General features: G+C 52.6%; 7 protein-coding genes across 7 annotated transcripts; 2 read left to right on the top strand and 5 right to left on the bottom strand.

The window, feature by feature from the left end:
- Nucleotides 1-1,841: 1,841 nt before the first annotated feature.
- Nucleotides 1,842-3,395, bottom strand: SMAC4_13064 (uncharacterized protein; the record flags this gene model as incomplete). Its single annotated transcript, XM_066091244.1, has 1 exon — nt 1,842-3,395. The coding sequence occupies one exon, from the start codon at nt 3,393-3,395 to the stop codon at nt 1,842-1,844; it is 1,554 nt and encodes a 517-aa protein (XP_065945641.1).
- A 350-nt stretch (nt 3,396-3,745) lies between these two features.
- SMAC4_04215 (uncharacterized protein) lies at nt 3,746-3,967 on the bottom strand (the record flags this gene model as incomplete). Its single annotated transcript, XM_003350862.2, has 1 exon — nt 3,746-3,967. One exon carries the CDS (start codon nt 3,965-3,967, stop codon nt 3,746-3,748), a length of 222 nt encoding a protein of 73 aa, XP_003350910.2.
- A 3,277-nt stretch (nt 3,968-7,244) lies between these two features.
- SMAC4_04216 (uncharacterized protein) lies at nt 7,245-9,431 on the top strand (the record flags this gene model as incomplete). Its single annotated transcript, XM_024655630.2, has 1 exon — nt 7,245-9,431. Exon 1 carries the CDS (start codon nt 7,563-7,565, stop codon nt 9,429-9,431), a length of 1,869 nt encoding a protein of 622 aa, XP_024510907.1. The 5' UTR covers nt 7,245-7,562.
- A 404-nt stretch (nt 9,432-9,835) lies between these two features.
- Nucleotides 9,836-11,836, bottom strand: SMAC4_04218 (uncharacterized protein). The gene is made up of 3 exons (XM_003350864.2): nt 11,340-11,836; nt 10,951-11,270; nt 9,836-10,885 (listed from the first exon to the last, which is right to left on the bottom strand). Exons 1-3 carry the CDS (start codon nt 11,409-11,411, stop codon nt 10,018-10,020), a joined length of 1,260 nt encoding a protein of 419 aa, XP_003350912.1. The 5' UTR covers nt 11,412-11,836; the 3' UTR covers nt 9,836-10,017.
- Nucleotides 11,837-12,735: 899 nt separating this feature from the next.
- SMAC4_04219 (uncharacterized protein) lies at nt 12,736-15,343 on the bottom strand. The gene has a single exon (XM_003350865.3). The coding sequence runs from the start codon at nt 14,674-14,676 to the stop codon at nt 13,054-13,056; it is 1,623 nt and encodes a 540-aa protein (XP_003350913.2). The 5' UTR covers nt 14,677-15,343; the 3' UTR covers nt 12,736-13,053.
- A 309-nt stretch (nt 15,344-15,652) lies between these two features.
- On the top strand, nt 15,653-16,414 carry SMAC4_04220 (uncharacterized protein; the record flags this gene model as incomplete). The annotated part of the gene is made up of 2 exons (XM_003350866.2): nt 15,653-15,814; nt 15,896-16,414. Exons 1-2 carry the CDS (start codon nt 15,737-15,739, stop codon nt 16,412-16,414), a joined length of 597 nt encoding a protein of 198 aa, XP_003350914.2. The 5' UTR covers nt 15,653-15,736.
- A 26-nt stretch (nt 16,415-16,440) lies between these two features.
- SMAC4_04221 (uncharacterized protein) lies at nt 16,441-18,778 on the bottom strand. The gene is made up of 5 exons (XM_066090074.1): nt 18,614-18,778; nt 18,344-18,441; nt 18,045-18,248; nt 16,970-17,986; nt 16,441-16,900 (listed from the first exon to the last, which is right to left on the bottom strand). Exons 1-5 carry the CDS (start codon nt 18,664-18,666, stop codon nt 16,608-16,610), a joined length of 1,665 nt encoding a protein of 554 aa, XP_065945640.1. The 5' UTR covers nt 18,667-18,778; the 3' UTR covers nt 16,441-16,607.
- Nucleotides 18,779-19,222: the final 444 nt, after the last annotated feature.

The following is a 19,222-nucleotide window of genomic DNA, read 5'->3' as shown; positions in this document are numbered from 1 at the left end:
GGCGTTGCCGGAGTCGGAAGGGGGGCTGTCAGCAGAGAAAGAACCGACAACGGACCAATCTACCGCATCTGCGGGGGCGGAGGTGACAAGAACGGGGAGACCGAGACGCCAGGCGGCACCGCAACCGGGTACGCTAACCGAAAAGCAAATTGTCGTCGACAGCAACAACAAACCCACTAGTGAACTCCCTATCTTTTACCATGGTCTTCCAGAGAGGGGAGTGATTCTTGACAAAGGGGAGACCCTGTGTTTGACGGCGGTTAAGGTGATGATGCATGATCTTGAGACTCATTTATCCTCCATTCCAAAGAACTACCGCCAAGCAAAGAAACGCGAAAACTTCGAGATATACTGGAAGCCGGCTATGGAGAAGCAGTTGGCAGCATTGGAGGAGAGGGGTGTTTATGGTCTGGTTCCTTTTGAACCAGGCATGGAAGAAGTCCTCCCTGGGAAATGGGTTTATGGTGAGAAAGAAAATCTGGACTTGAAGACAATGGACCCAAGGGCACGATGGGTGGCTTGTGGCAACTTTGAGCAAGGCTCATGGGATATTGAAGATGTCTACTCGGCTGTGGCAAACGCAGCGAGCGTAAAGATCTTCCTTGCACCATGGCAGTCCTGGACCTCGAGTGCCATCAGTTTGACTTCAATACGGCGTTATTAAACGCCCCCATACCTGCAGAAAAGCGGTATTACGTGGAGCAACCGACTGGTTTGGAAAAAGGACCAAGGGGGTGTAAATCGCTTGGTTTGCCTACTAAGAAGAGCTCTGTATGAATTGACAGCCAGTCCTCTTTATTGGTTTAATATCTTATTGCCCATCTTGAGAGGATTGGGCTTTGAACCAGTGAACTCGGATACTTGCAGAGTTTACCAACCTTGTTCCAACAGCCAAGTCACTTCAGTGGATCGCACATGTGATGGAGGAACTGGGATACGGCCAACCGCCTTTGAAAATCCTTTACACGGACAGCAAGAACGCCAGGGACCGGGTGTTGAATCGAAACAATGCTGGTCGTAACCGATGTATAGATGTACGGTTCAAATGGATCATGGAACAGGTGGAAGCAAAAGAGGTCGACATTTTACATATCAAGGGCGAGGATATGATTGCGGATGGATTGACAAAACCACTGAAAGCGGACAAGCACGCAAGATTCGTAGGATTGCTGGGATTGGAGGAGAAGGAGATTCCATGGATGAAGGCTCGAAAGAAGGTTATAACCATGGGTTGATCCCAACACCATGGGAGTCTGTTTGTTTACATGATGATGGACCCCTGAGAGCTGTTTCGGGCTACGGGGGCGTGTTGTGGTGGGGCCTGTCCCACCTCTGCCATTCGCTGGCCTTGTTATGTGGGTCCAGGAGCTCACACCACCATTGTATTTAGCCCTCCACATTTCTTTTCCTTTCTCGTCTCCTGAGCTTAACACAATCAACACACTTCTTGTGCCCACGAGTCCAGGACCTTGTCGTGGTACCATAGCTTGTCGTTCTGGAGGACGACACCTTCTTCTGGGTTGTTCTCCCACTTCTGCCGCTCTTCAGGAGTGGCAATGGTAGCTTGGTAACCGGGGCCTTGCAGTTTGGCCCGATAAACGGCACAACACTTTACCCATTCCTGTAGGGGGTGTACGAGTGATCCGTCTGGTTGTTTCTGGAACAAGGGTGCAAAGGCTTCTGCCACGTCCTTCACATGGTCAGCTCACCGACTGAGTGCGTCGGCCCGAGCGTTCTCCGATCCCTTCTTGTAGTTGATCTTGAAGTTGAACTCTGACAAGAACTCGGCCCATCGCGTCTGTCGGCCGTTAAGCACCTTTGTGGTTGTGAAGTACCGTAGGTCATTGTGGTCGGTGTAGACTTGTACTTCGTGTGTGGTGCCACTGAAGTACGGCCTCCATTCTTGGAATGCTTCGATGATGGCTGAGTTCTTTATCGTGAATGGGATAGTTGCGTCGGGGCCCTTCTAGTTTCTTCGAGAAGAAAGCTATAGGGTGCAATTTTCCCTGATCGTCACGCTGTCCCAGTTGTCCTCCGATTGCGTAATCTGACGTGTCGGTTTCGACTTCAAAGTGCTTGCTTGGGTCTGGAAGTTTTAGCACCGGGTCTGCGGTAATTGCATCGCAGATTGCCCTGAAGGCTTCTTCTTCCTTGTTTCCCCATGTGAAGGTGACTTCTTTCTTGGTAAGCTCGTACAGCGGTCTGGCAATCTTTCCGTAATCGCGTATGAACTTGCGATAGAAGTTGGTAAACCCAAGGAATCCGCGTACATCGGTCGCGTTCCTAGGAACAGGCCAGTTCCATACGGCTTCCACCTTGCTTGGTTCCATCCTGACCTTATTCTCCGAGATCAGATACCCAAGAAACACGGTTTCCTTCACATGGAATTCACTCTTTTCCATGTTAACTGAAAGATTGTGCTGGTGTAGTGCATCCAGTACCTTTCTTACATGTTCCTTATGCTCTTTGAGAGTCTTGGAGTAGATGAGAATGTCATCCAGGTAGCAAATGGCGAATTTGTCGAGATAGGGTCGAATCGCGTGATTGATGACGGATTGGAATGTCGCAGGTGCATTGGTTAACCCGAAAAGCATAACGAGGTACTCGTAGTGTCCGTAGGGTGTGCGAAATGCTGTCTTCCATTCGTCGCCATCTTTGATTCGAATGTGGGCGTAGGCAACGGGTAAATCAAGGCGCGTGAAGTATCGTGCTCCTCCTAATCGATTTCGAATGTGCGAAATCAGAGGTAGGGGATAATTGTTTCTCACGGTCTCTTGATTCAGTTGCCTGTAATCAACACAAAGTCGTAGCTTTCCATCTTTCTTCGGCACGAAGAGGATGGGGTACCCTGCTGACGATGTGGATTCCCGAATGTGCCCTCTTTTTAAGTTTTCGTCCAAGTACTTCCTCAACTCCTCGTTTTGTTTCTCGTTGGTGTGGTATACTTTGAAGAACTTGAGCTTAGCTCCTTCCTTGAGCTTGATCTCATGATCCCACGGTCCTCGTGGTGGTATTCCTTCAAGATGCTTGCTGACGAAAGCCGGGTGTCCGCGATATTCTTCCGGAATTTTCGCCTTCGGCTTTTCCGTCTGTTGGTTCTGGTAATAGTCGAACTTGTGTTGAGCGTTGACTGCCGATACCTCTACCAACGTCACTAACCCTTCTTCCGTAACCTTGCCGCTCTTATCAATAGTACAAATCATAACTTTCTGTACTGCTGGCGGCGGGGCCGTAGGAACATTGCCATCGCGGCTTGCTTCCTTCCGTGCTCCGGGTTTCCCATCAGCGGTTGGGTGCGTCCTAGGACGCAGGTGGCCACCATCCTTCCAACTGATGTCTGGGTCGTATACTGTGTGCCATGGGTGTCCTAGAATCATGTCCTTAGATGGCCTCATGTCGATGATATCGAAGCTAACTTCGACCGTCTTTCCTTCCACCGTGATAGGGAGTGGTAGTGTTTCCCTCTTCGCGATCTGGATCTTGAAGGGTCCTTTTATCACGAAAGGAGCCTTCTTCTTTTTCCAAGGGATCCTCAGTTGGTTGACGAACTTTGGTGAGATAAGGTCCAACTGAGCCCCTGAGCCTACCAGCGCGAGGGCTTGGTAGTTTCCCCAGTGTGCCGCGACTTTAAGTCGCTGGTCCTGGTTTCCTTCTTCTGCAGCGGCGACCTCCCCTTGTAGTACGGGGTCCTGGATCTTCGCTTTCCGACGGCTGCTTCGCCGGAGGATTCTTCGAATCCAGGGACTTAGTTTTCGTCGGGCCTCCCTGAAGGCCCGAAGCCGTTTCCCAATTCCTGGCTGTAGTTGTGGGGAGCGTCCTCCATTTCAAGCTCGTAGCTGTCCAGCAGGCTACGTTCCTGCAACCAAGCCAAATGGATGGCTTTCTCGTTTTCTGTATTGTCGTCCGAATCGACCTGTCGCAAGTGGTGCGCGAGTTGCGATTCGTAATACCTGGCTTTCTGCTTCATGTGCATAGGGCAGTCTGCTACCGGGCACCATCTCTAATGGGGGTCGTTGTTTCCCCATGCGGTGCACATGTATACATTGCGTGGTCGGGCGGTTAACATCCGCAGGAGCAGGGGGTTCTCCTGCTGTCCGAATGGTCTCAGTTCAAACGCGAACCATTCGTCGATGACGAGGGTCTCCTCGGGCTTGCCTCTGCTGTAGGTGCGAATGACTGGCTTGGGGCGTCCTCGAGTGTCCGTCCTTCTAGTAGGCCAGAAGCGGCTGTCACTCTTCTTTCCGTAGTGCTCATGGCATCCGTGAGTGATGCACTGGAACCATGGGACGCGATAATGCGCGGCGTGGAGGGGGTGGAGTTGAGCGGTGTCTCCTTCCACCGGCCGATAAGCTTCCATCGAGTCCGGGAGCTGGTCCCATGTGACCATTGGTTCTCCCTCGATAGTAATCGGTCGTTTCCTCCAAAAGTCATCCCAGGTCTCCCCTCCCTGGCTCTTCTGGTGGTAATCTTCCAAGGGGGTGGTCCAGTGTCCTGTGTCCAAAACGACAAGGCTGAACGTAGTCGTAGGCATCTCTTCTTTGAGGTGGTGCGTGGAACGTGCTAGCTAGGTGCGCGAGCGTGAGAAGTCCGCGGTCGATAGACGTAATGCTGCTGACCTCTTCCCAGGTTGGTGGTCGGTAGGTCTGGGTGGTAGTTCGTCCTCGCGGCGGGTTTTGCCAGACGGCTTGTCGGGGATCCTTGTGATCGGGTCCTTGGGGTTCCTGCCATTGGTCGTCTGGATCCGCATCCATAGCTCGATCCATAGCATCTTCCAAGTCATCCTGGTTGTACTCAGCGCTTGCGATCTCGACTACCGTGCTCCCTCTACTGCTGCGGCTTCTGCCTTTTCCCACTTTAGCTGCTTGAGGGCACGGCAATCCTTCTTCATGTGTCCTTTCTTTCCGCAGTTGAAGCATTTGATCTGGGACATGTCACGGCGCTCCTTGCCAGCCTGTACTGCTCCGATGTCAATAGGGTCTCCGCCATCCTCCTGCCTCTTGCTCCGTCCCCAATGCTTCTTAGGCTCGGACTGGTTCTGACGAGCAGGTTGCTGGTGCCGAAGCGGAGGGTTGCGGTGTTCCTGGCTGCGCTGCCACAAGCGGTCGTCAATGCGAATGGCACGATTCACGTACTCGTCGAAGCTGCTAGGGCGATCTTCCTTGTACAGCTCGTCTTTGACAGAATTCTTCAGTCCTCGATAGAACATCTGCATGAGGCTTTCGTTATTGAATCTGCTTTTGACAGCGTACTGCTTGAAGACCGTAGCGTAAGCCGAGGTGGACGTGATCTGCCTGAGGTGCAGGAGCTTCTCCTGAGCTCTCAATTCCTCGTCATGCTCTCCGAACACACCAATGAGCGCGTCGACGAACTTTTGAAGGCTCGTCATAAGTTGCCTGGTGTTCTCCTGGGCTCGGTCTCCATGACTGTACCAGTCCTGGAGGACGGGTTCATACCAAGTGAGTGCTCTGTCCTTGAGACGGGTTCCGGTGAAGATGACTTTGTCGGTTTCAGTCGGGAAGCTCTCGGGGTAATAGTCAAGGTAGGTGCGCATCTGCAGGAGGAAGCCCTGCAGTTTATCCTGCTGACCTCCAAACTTGTCGGGGAGCTTCGATCTTCACGTTCTTGTTAGGGAGCGTCGGACCTTCGACAGGGGGGCCCGTCGGTTCATCGCCCTCGGGTTCGTCGTTGCCGGCCATAGTGGCTGCCTGGAGCTGCGCTTCCAGGTGCAGAATGCGATTCTGCAGTTCCTGGAGGAGCTGGTTGGTGGCCTCGGTGCTCATGAGGCCGGGCTCCGAGGTGTTGCTGTTGTCGATGCGAGAAGACATGGTGATACCTTCAGTACTATCCGAGATAGGCTAAAAGGGAGTAGTCAACGTGTGACGAACGGCAGTCTGATCTGCCTAAGTGGGATAGCTGAAGGTAGACAACTATCAGTAGACGTTCCGTGAAACGAAAAGGTTCACAACAAGTATGGTAGCGTTATACTGGTCTTGGTGATAATGATCAATTGACTACTGTCGAACTATGTGACAATCTGAGTTCTCCAGTCGTCCCTTTATACTCCTCGCCCTACTGCGAGATATCTGTCTCTAGATGTTCACGTAGACGTGAACCCTTAGTATGTGGTGATGGGTTCGCTGGCTCACTTCGGGAGCCTTTCCGTCCTTGGGGTTGCACAGTCTAGCCCTTCTGGGTTAGTTGTGCTACCAGCGCCCTGGATGGCCCGTGTGTTCTCTTAAGTTCGTAACAATAGGTTTTGAAAAATTTACTTCGAATTAAATGTTTCAAATAGCTGGCCCGGCAACTTCCTAATAGGTGTCATGGGGCTGGCGCCTAGGATGTTTGCCTGGCTTGAACTCTATGAAAGCCAGGCCTGCCCTCCGACTGGGTGCACTCCTGGGGTGCGCCGCACGAACCACATTTTCGACCTTGGCGTTTCTAGCACCTTCGATATACGCACCTCTCTTGTGTATTTAGCTGTAAGCTCCATACCATACTGGCATAGACTTCCCTTTTCCTCTTTGTTGAATATTATCACTTTCACTAAGGCCTACCTGTGTGTATACCTCGTAGAACTCTTACAATAGGTAATTTCTTGGCGGCGAAACTATAATCGTATTTATTAAATTTATTTTTATTTTAAAAAATCTTTAACAATCAAATGCTCTATTAAAACAAAAGAATCATTATAAAAATGATATAAATGTAACAAATAATCTTACGAACTATTCTTTTCAACTTATTTAATAGTTGAATTATAATATTAATTTAAAAAATAAACAGTTTTTTTTAATTAATCAATTATTAAAATTTTATTTTGCAAATTTATTTTTAGCAATTCGTATTTACGTACAATTGAATCAATATAATCGAACAGTTGCGCTAAAGCGCGTCGATACGAGTCTACGGACCGCGCTATCTCTAATATGGATTCCGTTATAGTATCACCTCTAGTGGTGTAATGGCAACCTTGCAGTTGTGCCTCTCGACTGCCTTCGCAACTATGTAAGACCACTTGAGCAACCGAATTGCCAGCTTCGGCTACTTGTATCCTTTTGGAACATAGCTTAGTGATGTAGTGGTCCGCCAGCGTTGTGACAAGTGGGCCCGCATCTTCTCTTGCTTAGGCATAGGTGTTTTAATAAATGCAAATAGGTTACTTTATTAGTAAAACTCTTAACGATCTGTCCCATAATATTTATTGTTTTATTAAAAAAGCCTTTCTCTCTTTTATAAGAGAAGGTTGGTAAAAAGTCCCACTTTTCCCTTTACCACTGAGTAAACGAACTTTCCAGCGCACCAGGGCTCAAGTGTAGTAGGGGGCTGAGGAAGGCCCCACCACTGAGCCGTGCCACAGCACAGGAAGTGTCTCCATTGGTCGGCGTTACTGCAACCGGACCTAGCTCCTGATGTTACCATTGGTTCCGGACTTGTTACTTGTTTCCCGAGAGCTTTCTTTGACCGTGTGACGCTGGACAACAACCGAATCTGTTACAATCCCAAAGCGCCTTAAAGCCTACCACCGCTTGCCGCAAGGCAGGACCACGTTCTCGCACAAAAGGATGCCTGATAAGACACTCACAGTAGCCGCCTACGCAGCTGGTGCTTCTCTCGCCGCGATCACGCTGATTTACGTTTTCGGTCCCACCTATTTCCTCGATAACGACCCGTCGGCTAACTCAACCAGCGTGTTCTCGACCAAGAAGAATGGTGCAGTGGGCCTAGTCAACCCGGCAAACGATTGCTTCATCAACTCAGTTCTCCAGGCTCTCGCTGGCCTTGGGGACCTCCGTTTATACCTTATCCGGGAGACGCATCGTCGAAGCCTGGACGGCGGAGGGCTGTATACGCAGATCATCCCCAGCGATGTCTGGTGTAGTGGTGGCGATGGCGATGAGACAAGCAAATGGCGAGTCCGTGGGGATGTACCCGAGTGGAAAGCCGAAGGACTCCAAATGGGTATAGTCACCAAGGGCTTGAAGGACATTCTTGACGCCTTGAACGAGAGACCGATTTACAAAAAGACGATTTCGGCCGCGCCCTTCGTCAAGACGTTGGAGATTGCGTTTGGTCAGCGGATCAGCAGACAGCAACAGGACGCCCAAGAGTTTCTTCAGGTCGTGGCCGAGAGGCTTTGCGACGAGTACCACGCGGGGCAAAGAGCGCGAAGCTATGCTATGCGTGCAGCCAAGCAACCGTCTGCGAACGTATCCTTCGTCAGCAAGACATCAGACAGTGCAGCTCTGGATGGGCCTTTACCTCCACTGGCCAGTGAGAAGGCCAATTACGCAGATCAACCGGCGACGCCGACCGCGAGCGCGGTCCCCGACGGCGGCAACGAAAACGGAGGAGAAGAAGGTTTTCCCTTCGAAGGGAGCTTTGAGTCCCAAATTGAATGCCTGACTTGTGGTTTCAGACCGAGGTCCACTAGATCAACATTCTGCACCTTGACACTAAACGTCCCCCATGTTGCTACGACAACCTTGAACGCATGCTTCGACGGCATGTTCAAAACGGAGTACATCGAGGATTTCAAGTGTGAAAAGTGCCGGTTACTGCATGCAAAGGCCGTTCTCGAAGCAGATATCCAGCGGTCAACGTCAGAGTCTTCAAGGGAGAAAGCCCGCGCTGCTCTAGCAAGCCTCGAGCTAGCTATTGGGACTGATCCTGAGAAGGCACCAGAGGGCGTCGAGTTGCCGGATCCTCGCTATGCTCCTAAGCGGAAAATAGCTCGGCACATCCGTATGACAGGATTTCCCAGGATCCTGGCCATCCATCTCTCGCGGTCGATCTACGACATGAGCAACTTCTCTCAAAAAAATCTTGCGAAGGTTGCGTTTCCGGAGCAACTACCTCTTGGTGGCCTTCTTCAGCAGAGAAAATACAAGCTTCTCGGCGTTGTGACGCACAAGGGCAATCACCATAGCGGCCATTATGAGTCGTTTAGACGACAGAATGTATATCCACCCTTCTCAAATCCCGGTACCTTTCAGCCTTCCGGAGCATACATGAACACCGGTTCCCCTTCAAATACCAACCAGGCACAAGCCACTCAGCCCGCATCCGGACAGGCTCCTACACCAGGAGTAGACGGCGGTGTCATGCCTATCAACGAGTCCGGATCAGCATTGGCGTCTCGGGAAAGGGATATCGACACCAATAGCCTACGATCTGCGGCCGCATCAGCGCGCTCAACCTTGAGCAGAATTGCCTCAAAGCCGTCCTCTCGCGCTGGCAGCCCAGACACAGCCGGATCGAAACCCAACAACAAGATACCCAGCACAAGTGCGAAATCTAAACGACAGAAGTCAAGCAACCGATGGTGGCGTATCAGTGACGACAAGGTCAAAGAAGCAAGTACCCGCGACGTACTGGGCATGCAGCGAGAGGTCTATTTGCTGTTTTATGAACTTGAACGCGAGAATTCATGAACTTCAACCGCATCGGGAGGAACTAACGCTGGGACTCGGTGTGGCTCTTGGCTAGGACATATCGGATGGCATCAGATTTCACAAGACGGACCAAATGTACAGAGCAATACGACGCACGCGCGTCACTTGAGCCCGGAACACAGCATTGGTGAGCGGTAAGCAAACATCTGATATCGTGTCGGGAAGCATATAAGGTGTATAGATAAAGCGCGGACCTCGAGCTTTAGCTGCGAGCTTGCACTAGTCAAAACGTACCTACCCACTCATTAACCTACTCGGCGTAAACTGCACATATATCGCCTAATACAAGCATTGACTCTCCTGCATGACTCCATGCTCACTCGTTCATATCTTGGCTGTAACAGTTGAGCCTGGGATGGTCATTTCGCGGCTACTAGTGATCGGAAAAAAAACGAAAAAAAAAAACAGCAAAGCGGGGAAGCCACCGACGCTTGTTGCAAACGTGCCCAAATTATAAATGCCAATGATACTATATTATGTTGTCAAACCACTTGATTTTGTGCCATACCAGCGTGTCGGAAACTGGCGGTCCCCAGTATCACCAGGAGCGCAGTTGTCACGAACCTCACTGCCCTAAGAGCTCCTTCGCGATCTTGGAGGCTTCCTCGTCGCTAACCTGCGGCTGGCCACGTTCCTTCTCTGCCTTGGTCGTGTCAAACCGCCACAGTCCACCAGTTTTATCCGCATCGCCATGCTCAGCTAGTCCAATGGTAGGACCAAGCTGAGTCAATACGCGATCAGGCGCATCTGTGTGGACGCTGAAGTATCGTCGTTGCCACATACGCCCCTCGGCCTTCTCCCTGGCGCGCGCTTCACGTTGCGCAACTTCGATTCTGCTCTTCTCTTGGCCCACAGCTTCAAGGTCACCTTTGAGAATAGCGTTGGCGACCCTTGACCAGGCTCGTCTGGATTCCAGAGGGTGTTGCTTTTCGATCGGGGCAACGGTGAGAGGAGTAGGATGCTGCTTCTCGGGATCCCAGGAGTCGACGAGGGTGCTCTTGCTGTTGTGCTTGGCCGCACCGGAGTGGATTTCGAAAGACTTTGTCCACTGGCCCGAAACATTGTAAATCACCTCCTTCTCCTTACCCGTCGGATACAGTGAGGCGACAAACGAGTTCTTCTTGCCGGACAGCCAACCTTTGCCGCTGTAATCGATCTTGGCGGTGTATCCGGTAGAAGAGGTGATGTAAGAAGCACCATCCAGCTCGATAAAAGGAGAGCCGAAGATCAAGCCCTCGATATGGAGAGACGGGAGGGTGATGAGAAAAGTGTCGGGCTGGTCCGACGTCGGTGACGGGACCGTCAAGACAGCATGGCCAATCTGCTTGATGTTGATTGTCTTGGAGAACGAGGCCTTTTGGGCGTTGTAACCCTCAAGTCGGACACCGGTCGCAAGGTTGGTAATGTTGTAGGCTGTTGCAGGCGGATGATGGCTACATGTGTAGAGTGATTAGCACTGGTGGACACACAAGGCTGATGAGGCTGATGATGTACGCACCTTACTTGCTCGCTGATGAGCTCGGTGACGCCTGCCTCATCCTCCCACGTGCCGAGGAAAAGCTCACCCAAAAAGGGGTTAAGAGGCTTCTTTTCGTTGCCATATTGCTCGCTTCGACTGGCATATTGTTGCTTCAACGTGGTCAAGAACCACTTGAGAACCAGGAGCGCTCTCTTGGCGGGGTCTGATTCTTTGGCAGGAGCAGCGAAGACGGGAGGGTGCTCACACCAGTACGAGCTAAACTCGGTCAAACTGGTGCCTGAAAGGATGAAGGGCGGCGCCGTCAGGCTTGCGAGATCGCCGTTGAAGGAAGCGATGGACTGTCAGGACCAGAAGAGTCAGCGACCCATCATCTAATGCGCAGTGTATATGCGACGGGGAAGGCAGACCTTGAGGAAGGCACCCCAGCTGCCGCCTCCTCCTCCTGCTGCTACGTTACTGTTTTGCTGCGCGGAATCCATGGCGTCTGGTCGATCGGTATGGGATGTGAAGGAGAGAATGGGGATGTGCGGTTCGCTGCAGCAGTGTATGTATGGTATGGAGGAAAAGGGGGAGGATTGGCGATGGAAGTCGAAGCCAAGAAACTTTATGGGTCGAAGGGCGGGCGGACGGGCGCCGGAGAGTCAGGGAGTTGGGTATATAGTGGGTGCGCAGGTGGGTGCCGCGAGTGGCTGTGTGGGCTTTCGGGTTTCAAGCCAGCGATGCGATGCGGCTTGCGCGTGCACTTGTAGTTGCGAGCTGAAGCGCCAGAAATTCGACGGCAGGCGGATGGCAGGCGGAAGGAGAGGGGGGGGTAAAAGAAGGCTGTCCCGGAATTCAGGGTGGAGGAACGATGGATTTGGGAACAAAGGTGGAAGACATGCGAGTCTTGGTGGAGGAGGACTGGGTCCTTGTCACAGGCAACTTCCCTCCATTCATACAACACCGTCTCCGGACGACACGCATCATGGGATGCCGTGTGTGGACGAACGGGGACGGGACCACAGGGCCAGGGGCAGGAGCTACCAGTAGGTAGGTACCGCCAGACACCTAAGACGTAGGGAGTTAGGGATATCACCAGCTTGCGTTAGCCTGTGTGAACCGAACCTAAACTAGGTTGGTATGGTGGCATGCTACGGCAGCCTGGATGTCACATTTGATCCATTCACGTAATTACGTAGCCGCGTGCAAGTAACAACGTGGCAGACGTCATCGCACAGAGAGTGGTTGATAGGAATATTCAAGTGCCGAGTAGAGCACACGCCAAGAGATTGATATGCATTTTATGGAATTTCGTGCGTATCGGGATGTGGCTAACGAGACATTTTTATCAACTGCCCGTTCCTCTCTTCAATTATACCCTGCTCGGATGGTGGACGCCATGGAGCTTAAAGCCTCATAAGGTTCTCGACGAGTGCACTAGAGCCAGCCAGGCTTGGTGTAGATCTTCCAAAGCATGCATGCTCTTCGAGACTGGGCAAGGTGAAGGATGCCGAACTGGAGCAGTTGCTGCCCGAGACAGTTGGAGGCGACCAAGTGGCCAGTTAACAGGACGATGACGGTCCCAAGATTCTAGGCATGTCAGTTGGGAACTCGGCAACTACAGAGTCGACTGAGGCTAATACGTTCGTACGCCATGATATACGTCGTCCACGGCGGTGAACCATTGGCTAAGAAATCTAGTATTGGTAGAACGTAGTCGAAAAATTCATTCATTCATTCATTGGCTAAGAAAAGGAGTGTGGCCTGATCTGGTCTGGTCTGGTCGAAAAGGCCACTCCATGGCAGCGGGCAAAGGACTCGGCTCATCCAGATTACGCCGCCATCAAGTAAGGGAAAGTAACCCGCCGGGACATGAAATACCAAGCAATGACTGGGGCGCTTATATGGTATGATTGAAGCCAGCTTTCCACCTGCAACTCGTCTTTTCCTGATTGAAGATAATGAGTCTCATCTGGTCTGCGGTACTCCCACAGGACGGACGCCGTTTACACGCACTTGATCGTTGCAAAGAACACTATCCCTTTGTTACCAAACCCACAAGCAAACACTTAAGCAGTAGCGGTTGGGAGCAAGAGCACCCTTAGCTAGCAGTACACCCCCATCGCGCTGTATGAACGAGACCTAGCTTGTATCATGCTTCAACTTACCTTCCACATGCTCTGCCCACCACTCGCCCCAATCGACTACCTTTTTGTTCTTCCTTGCCTCTTCCGCACAGAAGACCATGGCATGACTGCGCATCACTTCTTCTAGAGTACAACCGACCAGTTCCATCTGTGCCCTGTCGGTAGTCCATCCATGGTTCTTGACTTTGTCAACAGCCAGAACGAACTGGCGCGCCAGTCCCAGGTCCCCACCTCCGTGACCGCGGTCCTCATTTCGAGGGTGATGGGTGGTTGTTTCCCCGGTGCGAAAGTCGTGGATCGTGATGGTGGACGAGTCCGCAAAGATCTCGCCGTCAACACCGTACAGGTTCGTGTATCTCTGACAGATCTTATTCGTCTGAGCAACCATATGGAAAGATGCCGTCTTTGAGCCACGACCACGTGCGGGGTCCGAAAGCAATACGTCTTTCCGAGTTGACTCCCGCGAGAAGCTCGGAAGACTGGGAATGGGATCGTCATCCCACGTAATGGTGACAACCTGTTCATCGCACACATCGTTGTCACTCTCATAAACACATCGCCCAAACCAGTTCCTCTGTTCAATTTCCACGGCGGGGGTAGTAGCGTCGTAATCCTTGCCCAGTTCGCGAAGCAGCGTCTCCCTTGCCATGTCCTTGTCAGGGTAGCTTTCGATATCGGGGACAACGACGTTGACAGGCCACTCGGTATTGTGCGAGTCCAAGCCAAACTCGTCCTGGGTAAGGTATATGCGCTTCGCCGAGTATTTGCACGACGACTCGATAGGGCAGGATAGACAGTTGGTGGCCGTTCCTGCGGCGGTCGGTTTGCGGCTCCTTTTGAAGTACTGCAGCGAGCCCGTACTGCTGATGGTGGATGGTAAATGGGGAGTTTGGCCATGCTGAGCACTATAAGAGGGGGGCGAGCAGAGAAGCCACAGCAAAACGTCGATGTCGTGACAGCTTTTCGTCAGCAGGCTCGGCGCTGAGGTGCTCTCTCGACGCCAGTTACCACGGACGTAGCTGTGGGTGAAATGCCACCAACCGACGGGCTCAGTATGCACAACGGACAGCACATCACCAATGACCCGATCTTGGAGGAGTAGCTTGTGGAGCAGCATGTTATGGGGGCTGTATCGAAGAACATGGCCTATGGAAAAGACCATCTGCTCCCTATTCGCGTTCGTGTTGGTGCGTAGTGCCTCGTACATGTCGACGCATTCACGCAGAGTCGTGGCCAGTGGCTTCTCGCACATGATGTGCAGACCCCCGAGCTTGGTAAGGGCAAGAACGACTTCCCTGTGCATCTCGTCCAGAACACACACAAAGGTGGCATCGACGCCAGGAGGGACATCCTTCTCGCCGGCCAAAATCCGGGCTCGCCGGTCCTTCTCGTATGCAACAAAGGCACGCCAATCGTCGAACTGGGCACCATCGGACGGCCCAGCCTGTGATGCCCAAATAAAGGTTTGGCCAAATTGCCTTCTCTTATACTCGTTAGGCTCCGCTACTGCGGTAACGATGCCGTCGGTTGAGAATTGAATGGCGCGAGCATAAGCTCGACCGCGAGACCCGGCGCCGATAATGAGTATACGAGGCGGGTTGGTCGCCATCATGTTCATCGGCCGCGGAACAGCTTGCGAGTTTCAGGAGCTGCTGGCTGTTCACAAAGTAGAACGGAGTAAAAAGTGAAATAGGTTGGTTGCGGGAACAGGGGAGGATCAGGGTGAAGAGAGGAAGGAGCGTGACTACCTCTACCGTAGGTAGCACAACAACGATCTCCTCACTCAGCAGGTACTTACACGTGTGCATACACAGTACATTCTGATACTATGCTAGCGCCAGACGATAGTACCGATGGATGTGCAGGCGGAGGTGATAGGGCACGCTTTACCGGATTTACGTACGCCAATGAACGATGTCAGCCCTAGAGGTCTGCAGAGGGCGACAAGTACTTAACGAATCCAAAGCCGCTCGTAGCCTGTAGAGCTGACCCATTCCCTCATGTTGCTTTTGACTACCTTGTAGAAGGTGAAGTATTGGGTCTTAGGGTCGAGTACTGTACTGTCATCCTGAAATTTGCCTGTTTGAGCGGGTGCTTCGTACCGGGCGTGCCGGCGCCCAACACAATGCTGGCAGGGCTGGACTCCCGGACCGGAGGAGCCGAGCGGGGGCTTCCAGGGTACCTAGGAGACACTCGACCGGAGGGTTACCCTGTCGCTCGTCTGCTTAAAATATACTGTGACCTTTACCCATGCGAAGGTCTTAAGGCTGGAAGTGAGCTTATAAGACCAAAAAAAAAAAAAAAAAAAAAAAAAAAAAAAAAAGGTACCCCGATACCACTGTACTCTACCGCCCGTTAATCCAATACTGATAGGCGTTTAACAGGTTGGTGGCCCAAGGCTCGACACTTCGGGATGACGATGGCGCAGGCAGTCCGGCTCGTGTCCGGCTGGTGCGCGGTTCGGTGTGACCGTGTGTCCACTGCCGGTACAACAAGAGTCTTTAACTGGACAGAGTCGAACATCACTCCCCACCGGGCCCTTGTTCGGTTGTACCCGACACGACACTAGAGGCCTGTCGTTTTGGCACTCCACGAAACGACACCTTACCACCACCACAAGAAGTCAACGGTTGCCGGCGAGGTCACTCAGGCCGAACATCCTCAAAAATCATTCAAGCATGGTGGCGAAACCGCAAGCCGCGCACGCGGCCGCCCAGCAGCAGAACCAAGGTGCCCTGGTCTGGATCGACTGTGAGGTGCTTAGTGCCAGCCCCTTCTTGTTGATCGCATTTCTCATCGCCAATGTCTCACCTCGCTCACATGCACCGTTCAAGTAGATGACCGGTCTCAATCCGGACCAAGATGCCATCATCGAGATCTACTGCCTCATTACCGACGAGCAACTCAACCTCCTAGACCCTACAGGCTGGGGAGCCGTCATCCACCAGACGAAGGCGCGCATGGATGCCATGGATGAGTGGTGTACCCGCGTTCACGGCGATAGTGGTCTAACGGCCGCCGTCCTAGCCTCTACTGTTACGCCCGAACAGGCAGCAGACGAGTTGCTGGCCTATATTCAGAAGTATGTTCCGAATAAGCGCATCGCCCTCCTGGCCGGGAACAGCGTGCATGCGGACCGCGCCTTTCTCCGCAAGGAGCCCTATAACAGGGTCGTCGATCATTTGCACTACCGCATCTTGGACGTAAGTAGTTTGAAGGAGGCTGCTCGCTGTTGGTGCCCTCATGTCGCCTCGGGAGCCCCAGCCAAAAAAGGACTTCATACGGCAAAGGAGGACATTCTAGAGAGTATTGCAGAGGCTAGGTATTACCGGTCTGCCATCTTTCAGAAGGACTAGATCAGCAATTTGTATAACGGGACCAGGACGACATGGCCACCACCCAAACCGTATACGCACACAACCACACACACTCAAAGAGATACACACATGAATTACATTAATTTGTCTGCACCGTCGTGACCTCAACGGAGAACTAGCTCTACCCAGCCGTTGCTGGCTCCCTATACCTATACCTACATCAACGCCGAACTTATGTCTTCACATCCGGCTCGTCACGGCCAACAAACTCTTTGAACTTGAGGAGCTCCGTTGCCATCTTGATTTCAGGCGCCAGGAAGTCCTGGGCATCCATATCATATGTAGCAGGATCCGTGCTGTGCTGCTCAATGTACAAGCGGATGGTGGCGCCCGAGGAACCGGTGCCGGACAGGCGAACGATGATCCTGCTGCCCGAGGAAAAGCGGGCATACAGACCTTGGTTGGAAGAGACTGAGCCGTCCAAATCGGTGTACGAGAAGTCTCCAGCTTCCGTGACAGTGCGGTCTGGCAGAAAGGGATCTCGGGTTAGTATCTGTAAAACGGTTCGGCGCGGGCAATCGTCCCAAGACTTACCTCCAACCTTGCTTCCTACAAAGTTAGGATCCGCCACCAAATCCCTCAAGATACCAACAACCTTGTTGGCACCTTCCGAATCCACGTCCTCGTAATCGTATCGGGTGAAGAAGGTACGTCCGTACTCGGCCCAGAAATCCTTCTGGATTTGCTTAATGCTGGGCGCCACTCCGGGGTTGGCAACACCCAATCCCGCGATGATATTCAACCAAGCCACAATGGCCCAGAGACCATCCTTCTCTCTGATGTGGTTGCTGCCCGTTCCAAACGACTCTTCGCCGCAGATCGAAAGCTTATCGGCGTCGAATAAGGCGCAGAAGAACTTCCAGCCAGTGGGGACCTCATAGCAGTTCAGGCCTTGCTTCTTGGCAACCAAATCCACCGCTCCCGAAGTAGGCATGCTGCGTGCCAGGCCAAACACACCGTTCTTCTTGAAATAGGGAATGAGCTGGGCATGGTGAGCGATAATAGCCAGACTGTCGCCGGGCGACACAAAAGCGCCAGCACCGTAGATCATGTTGCGATCTCCGTCACCATCAGAGGCTGCGCCAAACGGAATGTTGTTCTTCTCCACGACCTCAACCAAGCTGTGGGCGTACGTAAGGTTGGGGTCGGGGTGGCCGCCGTTGAAGTCGGGGGAAGGCTCGCAATTCTGTGTCGACTCGGAGCCAAGGCCGAGCTCCTGCTGGAAGATGGCCTTGCCGTACGGTCCGGTCACGCCCGAAAGACCGTCGAACAACACCTTGAAATCGGGGTGAGTGGCAAAGAACTTCTTGATCAGGTCAAAGTCGAAGATATCCTTGAGCATCTCGACATAGTCCGCGGTGCTATCGACCACCTCGACCTCGAGGTCACCGTACGTCTTGGTACCGATGGTCGAGATGTCAATGTCGGGAATGCTCGCAATCTTGTACGAAGACAAACTCTTGGAGACATCGTAGATCTTGTTGGTGACCGACTCGGGCGCCGGGCCACCGTTGGCGAGGTTGTACTTGATGCCGAAGTCGTTCTTGGGACCTAAAGCAGTGTTAGCACGGCGTGAAGCCAAGACACTGCAGGGGGGAATGCTCCTCACCTCCAGGATTGTGGCTAGCGGTCAGGAGGATGCCACCTGTCGCCTTGCGCTTGCGGATGACATGACTGGCGGCAGGGGTCGACAAGATACCGTCCTGGCCGATTAGGAGCTTCTTGATGCCGTACGCGGCACCGATCTTGGCAATCAGCTGGATCACCTCGGGGTTGTAGAATCGGCCATCTCCACCGATGACGAGGAAGGCACCTGTGGTTGATCGTGTCAGTTGGTCAGCTTCTAAAGCCCACTTGGATACAAGCTTTGCTGTATCAAGCTTGGTATAGACATGTGTGGTGTCCTACCTTCGGCACCTTCAGGAATGGAGAGCAAGATGCTGGTGATGAAAGCCTCGCTGTAGTGTGGCTGTTGGAAGACGGTGACCTTCTTACGAAGTCCGGAGCTGTGATGGCGGTCCCAATATGGTTTGTTAGTCTTGTTGTTCGGTATACGTTCAAGGGCGACCGAAGCTCGAATGATGCAAACAGATGTAGCAGTGACAAGGCGGAAAGGGGCGGGGGGGAGGGAGGTGTCTGGTGAATTAGGGGGACGAGCGGACGAGGGTGGTGACGTACGTGCCCGGCTTCTGGTCGGTGAATGGCTTGAACTCGACGGTCTGAACCTCCATGTTTGGGCGCTTGTGTGGATAGGGTAGGTATTGAAGAATAACTGGATGAATGACGAGAATGAAGAGTCAAAGCAGGATGAGTAACGACGAGGGAGCTTTTACAATTTGTATGAAGGAAGAACAAGGAGATAATTTAAACCCAATCTCTCCTGAGCGGCGTTGGTAGCTCAGTCCAAGAGGCCCGGGAGGGGCAGAGAGGGTCCCGTCATCAGTCGGTCTGGTGGGTAGGTAGCTCCAGGTTAATTGGCAGGCCAGCAAGGTGGGCAAAGGTGGGGCAGCGTTGGCAGGGGGGGCAAGGTAGGAGCTGGAAGAGGAAAGAAGGAGACGATTGAGCAGTCAATTCAATGGATTTGGAGCTTGGCGATCAACCGCATCCCGTCATTGGAACCACTTGCACCACCCACGACATGGCACACAGGGTTTCGTTGACGGGAGCCTGAGCGGGGGACGGCTTTGGACACCGCAATGACCGACCCAAATCGAATGAGCCCCAACTACGTACGAGCCTTCTCAACCCGCTCTGGCTAAATCTACTATATGGTTTGGATAAATCTAC

The sequence above is a fragment of the Sordaria macrospora genome, chromosome 1 (genome assembly GCF_033870435.1).
Source record: "Sordaria macrospora chromosome 1, complete sequence".
NCBI classification, from domain to species: Eukaryota; Fungi; Ascomycota; class Sordariomycetes; order Sordariales; family Sordariaceae; genus Sordaria; species Sordaria macrospora.
The sequence above is the reverse complement of the archived record's forward strand: the minus strand, read 5'-3'. Positions and strand labels throughout refer to the sequence as shown.

Coding starts and splice junctions, on each gene's coding strand:
- SMAC4_04218 (XM_003350864.2), bottom strand. CDS start 11,411: ATGGATTCCGCGCAGCAAAACAGTAACGTAGCAGCAGGAGGAGGAGGC. Junction 11,271..11,339: donor GCTGGGGTGCCTTCCTCAAG/GTCTGCCTTCCC, acceptor TGGTCCTGACAG/TCCATCGCTTCCTTCAACGG. Junction 10,886..10,950: donor CTCATCAGCGAGCAAGTAAG/GTGCGTACATCA, acceptor CTACACATGTAG/CCATCATCCGCCTGCAACAG.
- SMAC4_04221 (XM_066090074.1), bottom strand. CDS start 18,666: ATGGAGGTTCAGACCGTCGAGTTCAAGCCATTCACCGACCAGAAGCCG. Junction 18,249..18,343: donor CATTCCTGAAGGTGCCGAAG/GTAGGACACCAC, acceptor GATCAACCACAG/GTGCCTTCCTCGTCATCGGT. Junction 17,987..18,044: donor CGCTAGCCACAATCCTGGAG/GTGAGGAGCATT, acceptor ACACTGCTTTAG/GTCCCAAGAACGACTTCGGC.
- SMAC4_04219 (XM_003350865.3), bottom strand. CDS start 14,676: ATGAACATGATGGCGACCAACCCGCCTCGTATACTCATTATCGGCGCC.